The 10,274-nt window shown below is 34.3% G+C and overlaps 1 protein-coding gene across 7 annotated transcripts in view; it reads left to right on the top strand.

The window, feature by feature from the left end:
• The window catches only part of LOC107878057 (protein FAR-RED ELONGATED HYPOCOTYL 3), a 20,469-nt gene extending 13,602 nt beyond the window's left edge, over positions 1-6,867 (top strand). For all 7 annotated transcript variants that reach the window (XM_047393549.1, XM_047393551.1, XM_047393548.1 and 4 more), the window contains 2 exons: positions 6,354-6,433; positions 6,515-6,867. In XM_047393549.1, the coding sequence (XP_047249505.1) occupies positions 6,354-6,410 (57 nt within the window). In that variant the 3' untranslated portion in view covers positions 6,411-6,433; positions 6,515-6,867. The remainder of the gene's footprint in view (positions 1-6,353; positions 6,434-6,514) is intronic.
• The last annotated feature ends 3,407 nt before the right edge of the window (positions 6,868-10,274 follow it).

Genomic DNA, 10,274 nt, shown 5'->3' with positions numbered 1-10,274 from the left:
GAATTTAACCATAAAGCCATGTAGATTGCTGAAACAAAATTGATGGACGTGGTTCCTTTTGCAGTTTTTTTGTTAAAGTTATACGAGCCATTTTTGATAAATAAGAAGTGTTCCCAAATATTTGTTGTTGTGTTTAGAAAACAATTGCTTGATATAAGTTAAAATCATGGAGTTTCATATACTTTAATACCTAGAGACATGATGAAGAGTTTATAGATTGAGGTGCTTTCTTAGTTATTGTACAGGAGAATAGCAAAGTTACATCCAACCATCTAAAAGGATAAGGGAGTCTTTTGTATTCTGTATGTGAACAACTATCTAAAAGAAGAGAGGCTTGGCAGAGCAAGCTCTATGAACAGAGTAGAGCAAAAGAATTCTGTTTATTGGAAACTCAACAATACAATGTGTCATTCCAGCTGTGCATCTATATATAGACTTGTCTACAACTTCTAGAATCATCTAGAATTTTCCTAGCTCGACTCACTTACACGCTTAGCTGCCAGCTCAATTAAAACATTTAACTCACTCACCACTAACTCAATGTAACATTGAATCCATGCAGCATGCAACAGTAAAATCTGTGCATCACAGTAACTTACTAGCTGACTAACTAACTAAGTGGTATGTGTTTGACCTTTCCAACACTCCCTTCAAGTTGAAGGATGCAAAATGTTGAGCATACCAAGCTTGTTTAACAGATGAGAATGTTGATCATGACCCGAGCTCTTAGTCAAAATATCTGCTACCTGATGCTGTGTAGGAATACACAAAGTCTCCACCAAACCACAGTCTGCACCAAACTACTCTTGATTTTGTCCCTGATGAAGTGGCAATCAATCTCTATATGCTTAGTTCTCTCATGAAAGATAGGATTGACTGCCAGTTGTATAACTGACTTGCTATCACTAAACAAAGTGTTAGGTTTATGAATAGACACATTCAAATCTGCAAACAACCCTTCCAGCCAAGTAAGCTCTGCAACAGCTGAAGCCATGCTTCTGTACTCAACCTCAGTTGAGCTTCTAGACAGTGTGTGTTGTTTCTTGGACTTCCAAGATATCAAAGATCCATCGAATTGCCCTACATAGCCAGTGACAGACCTTGTATTGGAACAGGCCGCCCAATTTGAGTCATACCAACATACTGTCTGTATCAGTTTGAGCTTTTAACCAAATACCTTGTCCTACTGAACCTTTAAGATATCTGGCTACTCTCTATGCAACCTCCATAGTAGATCTTTTAGGCATTTGCATACACTGGCTCAATGTTTGAACAACATAACTAATATCTGGTCTTGTTATGGTTGCATACATAAGTTTTCCAACCAATCTTTGATATGAATTTGCATCCTTCAAGACAACATCACCCGTAAAACCTGTAGCGTTATCATATTCCACTGATGTTGACTTGATAGAGTAACTCCTTGCTTTGATCTTAAACAATCCCTGAAAAATATTTACACCCCCAAATCCTTGAGCTTAAATTGCTTGTGTAGCACTGTTTTTGCCTTAGAAATCATAGTTTCATCGTCTCCCGTGATGAGCAAATTATCCACATAGACTAACACTATCACCATCCCTTTTGTCTTCTTCAAGGTGAACAAGGAATAATCATAAGAACTTTGAGTAAATCCTGCAGTCTGAAGTGTTGTTGTAAGTTTAATATTCCATTGTCTAGAGGCTTGTTTAAGTCCATACAGTGACTTAAGCAGCCTACAAACTTTATAGCTTCCTTTCTGTCGAAAACCTTCAGGCATCTTCATATATCCTTTTTCTTCCAAATCTCATTGCAGGAAGGCATAGTAGACATCTATTTGGTATAAACACCATCCTTTTGAGACAGCGAGAGCAATGACACACCTGGCAATCACCATCTTGGCCACAGGTGAAAATGTGTCATGGTAATCTAGCTCCTTTTGTTGACTATAACCTTTAGCTACTAATCTTGCTTTGAACCTCTCAACCTCTCCGTTTGCCTTACACTTGATTTTATGTACCCATTTTGAACCAATGGCATGCTTACGAGGAGGTAAGTCAACTATCTCCCAGGTATTGTTATCCTCAAGTGCTTGGACTTCTAACTTCATAGCCTGGATCCATTTGTTATCCTTAGCTGCTTGACTGAAAAACTATGGCTCTATCAAGTTGGAAAAACTACTCACATAGCTTTGGTAAGTAGGAGTAGTAATGTTGTAGGATAAGTAGTTCGCCATAGCGTATCTGGTACCTCTTCTCTTCCTTGGTACTGCATAGTCCTTCAACCAAATAGGCTGCTTTGGCTTTCTAGGTGGACAAGATTCAGGCTCTTCATCATCTAGATGGGAAGGCATTGGTTCAGCTGAGTGATCAACAGGATACTCTGTGGCATCAACTGGTGTAACAGGTACTGATATATCTTGAGAAGGTTCCTCTGCACTCGAGGAATGATCATCATCATGGTCTGCTGAAATTGGAAAAACTACTCACATAGCTTTGGTAAGTAGTAGTAGTACTGTTGTAGGATAAGTAGTTCGCCATAGCGTATCTGGTACCTCTTCTCTTCCTTGGTACTGCATAGTCCTTCAACCAAATAGGTTGCTTTGGCTTTCTAGGTGGACAAGATTCAGGCTCTTCATCGTCTAGATGGGAAGGCATTGGTTCTGTTGATCACGCAACTGGATACTCTGTAGCATCAACTGGTGGAACAGGTACTGATATATCTTGAGAAGGTTCCTCTGCATTCGAGGAATAATCATCATCATGGTCTGCTGAAATTACCGAGTTTGCACCATCACTATTGTCTGCATATGGCTGGATTAGATCAGTGAAGTGATGCTGACTTCTTTTGTTGGCAAATGGAAAGACATGTTCTTGGAATGTGACATCTCTGTTGATATAGAGCTTGTTGGAATTCAAATCCAACAAGTGTCCTTTTCTGAGTAGTGGAATACCCCATTGACACTGCAAATCTAGCTCTTTAGAAAACTTTTCACCTTTAGACAGTGTTGAAGCATAACATAACAACTTATTACCCTTAGATATGTCAGTGAGGGAACCTTAGAAAACGATGCTTCATAAGAACTTTTACCATCAATAGATGATGATGGTAATCCGTTCATCAGGTAAACAACAACTTGAACAGCCAAATCCAAAATTTGATAGGCATTTGTGATTGAAACTTGATAGCTTTAGCTATATTCAAGATTTGTCTATGTTTTTTTTTCTACTACACCATTTGCTGTGGTGTATAAGTACAATTGCTTTGATGTAATATGCCTAAAGACTTGAACAAGACATTACACTGATTGTTAAAGAACTTCGTCCCATTATCAGTTCTTACTTCACACTAGTTCCAAACTGAGTCTTAATCCCATTATCAGTTCTTATAATTTTCACACTAGTTCCAAATTGAGTCTTAATCATCAACAGTAAATCTTTTAGAGCCATAATATTTTCAGATTTAAGCTGCAGTAAATGTATCCAAGTATATCTACTACAATCATCCACAATTGTTAAGAAATAGAATTTCATATCAAAGTTTGGAGTTTTATAAGGGCCCACTGATCCATATGTACAACATCAAAACATACTTTTGACTTAGTGACAATCTAGTCTGTTTAGCTAGTGGACAGACATGACAATTATTTAGAGATTCAAGATCCTTACTATGACTTACAAAATCTAGTGATCTCAATACTTGTGCAGATGGATGTCCAAGTCTTTTGTGCCATAAATTACTATCATGCATAGTCAAGCTTGCTACTAGCCTTTCTTGACTTGCAAGTTCATTCTTCACTCTAAAATCACTCTTGTGGATGTACAAGACTCCTCTTTCTCTACCAATCCTAATGGCAGAGATCCTGAAACACACAGAAGTCAGGATAGAATGATACAAAGCAAGACAACTATCTGGTGACCTTGGGAACTGATAGCAGACTCGGTTTAAAATCAGACACAAATAATATATCTTTCATAGTTTAGTTTTATCCTGTAAAACTAATGCCTCTCCAATATATGATATGTCAGCCTTTGCTCCATTTGGAAGATTCACTTTATCCATTCCTGTTTTGACTACTTCATTCTTTGTGAATACATTCTTGCTTGCTGTAATGTGATGAGTAGCACCAGAATCTACTATCCACTCTTGTGGCTCAATATGAGACAATAAGCAGGTAGCTATACCTGTCATGTTAACTTGCTTCATATCTTGTTGACCCTTGTTCAAAAGCTCCATAATTTGTTTGTATTCTTCATCAGTGAACCTTTGTCCTTTGGCATACATTGCATTATTAACCTCCTTGTGATCTCTATGGCTAGTTGAGGCAGTTGAACGAACATCTCCACTAAGAAGTTGATTATTTAAACTGTTATGTGAAGACTGAGTATTGACTTGACTTGCATACTGATTTCCATGATGTCTATGACTATTGAACCTCCCAGAATCCAGATAGTTATATCCACCTGGATGATTTTGGTGCATGAATCCTTTTGAACCTCCATTATTATTATTTGCTTTCCTTCTTTATTTCCAGTCAATAGGATAACCTATTAACTTGTAGCAATTGTCTCTTGTGTGCCCAGTGAAATGACAATAATCACACTCCTTTGCTTTGTAATTCTGGTTCCTATAATTTGTGTCTGTGTTTTTGTTGATCTGCATTGCAATAGGATTTAGTTTTTTACTTGTGACAGATGCACAAACTAGCTGCTGAAGTTCATCTTCTGCTATCATAGCATACACTTGATTAAGAGTAGTTGTAATTCCCTTCAACAAAATTTGCCTCTAGTCTGATCATAGGAATCATTCAAGCCGCCTAAAAATTGTATCAGTAATTGGGATAGATGATTTCCCTGTGTAGTTGATACAGTGTCATACGATTTACCTTGTCAAAACTTTTATTTAAGTCTTCCCACACCTCATGAGCACTTGTTGCATAAACAATTCCATTATCAACCATGGCAATACATTGCCTTACAAGTCTCCCATTGCTCATGTAACTCTTCTATGTACATCTCTTTACCACATGCTCCAGTTACAAATCCAAACTTCCTTTTTACCAGTAAAGCTATTCTTGATCGAATCCATACACCATAATTCTCCGATCCATTCAAGCTTGATTGGAATTAAGGTAGCTCCAATTATATCTGATGTTCCTATGAACAAAGGATTACTCGAATTGATTTTTGGTGCCATTGTAACCTTCACTACAACAATTTCAATTTCAAAAGAGGAAAAACAAAATTCAATCTGAGAAGATCCTTCAACTGAACAGAGATCTATTCTGGACCCTAAGTTGCACGGACTCTTCGCTTTCAACGCCGCACCCGTGTCGGATTCTTCAAAAATGATATTTTTGATGAGTCCTAGCAACATAGTTCTGGACTATGATTGAGATCTAAACTCTATTAATCTACTCTACTCTACACCATCATCGCGGCTCTGATACCATGTGAAAAACTATCAAATCTAAAAGAAAGAAGAGCTTGGCAGAGCAAGCTTTATGGACAGAGTAGAGGAAAATGAATTCTGTATATTGGAAACTGTACAATGCAATGTGTTATTCCAGCTATGCATCTATATATAGACTTATCTGCAACTTCTAGAATCATCTAGAAGTTTCCTAGCTCGACTCACTTGCACGCTTAGCTGCCAGCTCATTAAAACAACTAACTCACTCACCACTAACTCAATGTAACAACGAATCAATGCAACAGTATAATCTGTGCATCACAGTAACTAACTAGCTGACTAACTGATTAATTACTAGCTGACTAAGTAGTATGTGTCTGACCTTTCCAACACTGCTAATCTGACGAGGAAATTGTAATCATGAGCTTTTAATCAGGTTATGGAATTTAGTTTCTTTGCCTTGGAACACATGCATGTGCTGCTCTTGAAGTGTTCATGTTAATCCTGTGTAATCCAGAAACTGGGATATTTGACAAGCCAAAACCTATGTTGCTCTGACTCGTCAAAAATGTCAATGGGTGCGTGTCGGATTCGTCAAAAACAGTGGATTTTTGAAGAATCCGACACGGGTGCGGCATAAAAAATGAAGAGTGCGCAACTTAGGCCAAAACATTACTGGATTTTACATATGCTAACTTGCTTTCTTTCTTTCCCTGGCCAATTCGGGGAAGCATAGGTGTAATGTCAAAAGTAATAAAAACGGCCAGCTGCAGTTGCTGTTCAGCACTTGAGTAGCAGCATATTATGTAGTAAACATGCAAAATAAGCAATGGTAGTTCATATTACTAAAATAGTTTATCAATGTTGCAAGCAGGAACTATAGCTCCACATGGGGAAATTATTCTAGCTAAGTGCTATGCCACTAAATTGTGCTGGACTCATATGGCTTTCCTTAATGTTGACAGGATGAACCCAATGTAAGATCTGCTCAACTGCACGACGAAACATCTAGACATCCTTGAGGAGACCTTGACTCATAAATTAGGTATATGTTTTTTCCATTGCTAGTTGATATGATATTACAGATATTTGATCCTATTGAATGATGGGGTTGTTCCGTTACCAGGAAGAGTTGGTACATTTCAACTTCCGTTACTGGCAGTTGATGGAAGTACAACCAACGGGAAGAATCTTGTAGTATTTGTTTGTAAAATAAAAGGGAAATCTTCAATGTAGCAGTGCTTATTATTATTTTTACCTTTGTTCGTTGCTAAATGAGCTCTTTAATCCTTCACTTCAATTTGATATTAGAGCTGGAAGAGGAAATACAGCTCTTAAGTTAATTTCACCTGTAAAGGCTGTTGTGGGATGTATTAGTTGCAGCAAGTTAAGATGATTGAGGTGAAAATGTATGTATACCTTTCTTCAAGTTAAGCAATTGAGTTATAAATGTAGGCAGTGGTGCCTTCTTTTTCTTCCCCTTTGTTGATAGATAGCATTTTAATTTCGTTCTTTTCATTATGGTATTTAGAGAGGATAAGTAAAGAGGATAGCCTGTTGAGAGATTATTGAGGTGAAGATATATAGGGCTCTTCGAGTTCAGAGTATTTAAATTGTACAGAAGCTGGATGAAGTCGAGTGAAGCATGTTTTATTCCAACCCAATGGTGAGTTTGTTCTGATGGAAAATATTTTTTGCATGTGTTTTTGTAATATGTGTTACTTTTTTATTTAGTGCTTTGTTGTAACAAAATAATTTCTAAAGAAACCTTTCCATTTAAAGGAAAAAATATAAAATTATTTATCTCTTGTTTTAATCTTTGCCAAATAATGGACGGTATGAGTTGAGCGAGACTAGAATTTGGACCTGTTTGGCTATAGATATTTCAAGTAATTTTTTTTGAAAAGAATTTAACAAGAACTGTAATTTATCATTCTTTGACAAACAATTTAAATTTTTAAAAATTAGAAAGAGACTAATTTTTGGGTTAAAATTTTATTATTTGAGAACTTTTAAAAATGTAAACTCTACTATGAGTTTTTTGTATTTTATAAAAATATCCTACCGACTATTAATTCCAACTAATATTTATTTTTCAACCAACCCATTAGTGAACCTTGTTAATTGACTCAATATGTAATAGTATTGTTGCATAATATTTCTTACAAGTAAAGTAAATAGGAAAAATTATATAAATGAATACCTTAAGTTTTAATGTTAGCTAAAATCTCATCCTACTAAACATATTACAAAAATTCCTTCTAATTCACTAAACACTCTCTTTTTCAGATACATTATTATATATCTTGATCACAACACATAATTCCTATATTTTAGCCTAAAATCACGGTTATAATGGCTAATATTATGCTAAAATTCATTTTTGATGCAATATATGTTTTTGAAGTTACAACTTTCACACGTTTACTCCATTAACTTAATTATTCAAAATTAATTGGAGGATAGTTTGTTTTCAGTTGATGTTTTTCTATATTAGTTTTGTAATTGAAGAAATCGTTTTTCAATTCTATGTTCTTTAAGCATTTTAATGACATTAATGATGTCAGGATCAAATTTTAACTTGGGTCTTACTCAATTGCATTCAACTTCTATTGAAATTGGTGTTGGATTTGTTTCTGGTCAATTCGATTATGAAGACAGTCATTTTTATGAAAATAGATATAAGTATCAAAACGATCCTACAATGATGAAGAAGTTACGGGAGCAGCTACTGGTAAAGGAAAAAAGTCTGCTGTTGTGATTTCAAAGAGAAGAAGAAAGGAAGTTGTGAAAAGAGACCCATTACCAAAGGTATGTTATTTAGGTATTTGAACCTGATACATAAATATAAAAATGACAATGTGACACTGCATGTGTTCTGATACATCATAAATTTTATATGATTTTATTTCTTTATAGATATGGTACGTTCAACGTACTGCGTTTGATACATAGATTCAAGGTTAATGAGTCCTTGCATGTTTTATGATACATAATACAATATATGTGATTATGGTTTCGTTTTATACTTGATACATGTAATATAATTATTATGATATACAGATCTAACTTGTTGAGATTTTAGATTTATATGATACATTCTAAAAATTGTATGTGAGTTTTAGTTTGCTTACACCGGATACATTAAACAACATAAGTATGATACATAAGTATGAGATATATCATTACTTCTGATACATAGTGGAAGTTTGTAAGTATCTCTTCACAAGTTTATATATGTACAAAGAGTTGAAATCATTTCTATTATTGAACATTTTCTAACTATACATAATTGAAATTGATACATAATTATAAAGTTACTATGGCAGTGCAAGTATTATGATAGATCATATAATTTACATGTGATTTTGCTTCTTTATACACTTGATACATCCAGTGTACAGTGCATGTGTTATGATACATCATATAATTTATATCTGATTTTTGCTTCTTACCATATGATTATTCATGTTTAGAGACTGTGGAGTTTTTGTGGCAGCTTATCCTGAGTTTCTTAGCGACCAAATGTCGATTTCCTCATCACATATTGATGCAGAATATTATCGAAAGAGATATGCAACACTCTTATAAAATTATGGATTCAAAAAGGCTAAAAAAATTTATGTTAGTGACCATGATGATCCACTAAGACCACGGTCAATTTATATCCCTCCGACCGATGATTTTACTATTGTTGCCATAGAGTAGATATTAAGTTGTTGCGTAGATATGTTCTAAACAGTGTTTTTTGTACTATCTTATTGACCTCTATTATTGTAATTTCAAATACTAAGTTTGATACTATTGTTTTTTGTTGAAGAAAATTATCATCAATTTTTTAGATCAATTAAAGTTTGTGAAATGTCTTTATCAACATTTACTTTTATTTTGTTCGACACAAGAAAATTAATGTAATATATATAGAATTAAATTGTTCAATAGTACTTCAAACTGTCTAAGTTCATAGTTGAAATTTAGCAGGTACTTTATTTAATTTTAAAATAATTTTATATATTATTGTATTATAAATTTTTTAGATTTATTAGACAACTATGATTACATACAACAATATTATTGTACTACTTTGTATTTTCAAAAGCAAATATTCACATACAGTATACATACTAAATAGTCATGTATCATATATACCTGTTATAATAGAAATCTTCTTATGTAAATAGATGTAAAGTTATGTATCATCAATAGTTTTATCATATTTGAAGACACAATGTATCACAATTTCGAAATAGTATCAATTATCAGTTTAAAGATTTTATAACAGCTTACATATTATTTCATAAAATTTTGAACTGTTTTAAATTTTTTCTTTTCTTTGATGATTACCAGTGATGTATCATAATGCTACTTCTAATGAATAAATTTACGTTAACATAAAAAAACCTTTTCTGATAGAGTTGCCGTCTTATTTGAACAACAATAATTTTATTGTAACGTGACATATTACTCAAGAAACAATACTAAACATTAAATGACTTATAAAAGGATTTGCAAACGTTAAATCATAAAAAAGCAAACACTCATTCAACTTAAACATTGTTCAAACATTATTTAACATTAGCGAAAACACAAATCAATTTAAGACAATACATCAAATCATGCAATGTATCATGAAACTTTAAAATCATTTCTCCTTCGGAAAGAAGTTACACGTACGCCTGTTATGACCTTCACGTCCGTATTTTTCACAGCAGTTTGTGCTGGACAACAGTGTTTCACTTGCTTTCTTACACCTCCCCTTCGGCCTCCCAGGTGGTCTTCTGTATTTTGGTGGTATGACTTCTTCGTCTTCGACACATTGAGGCACATGCCAATCCTTCTTATCAGGCATAGGTACCACTGGAAGTTCATATATCTTAACTAATGTC

The sequence above is a fragment of the Capsicum annuum genome, chromosome 7 (assembly GCF_002878395.1).
Source record: "Capsicum annuum cultivar UCD-10X-F1 chromosome 7, UCD10Xv1.1, whole genome shotgun sequence".
Lineage (NCBI taxonomy): Eukaryota > Viridiplantae > Streptophyta > Magnoliopsida > Solanales > Solanaceae > Capsicum > Capsicum annuum.
Note: the sequence above shows the minus strand (reverse complement) of the source record. Positions and strands in the feature narration are given on the sequence as shown.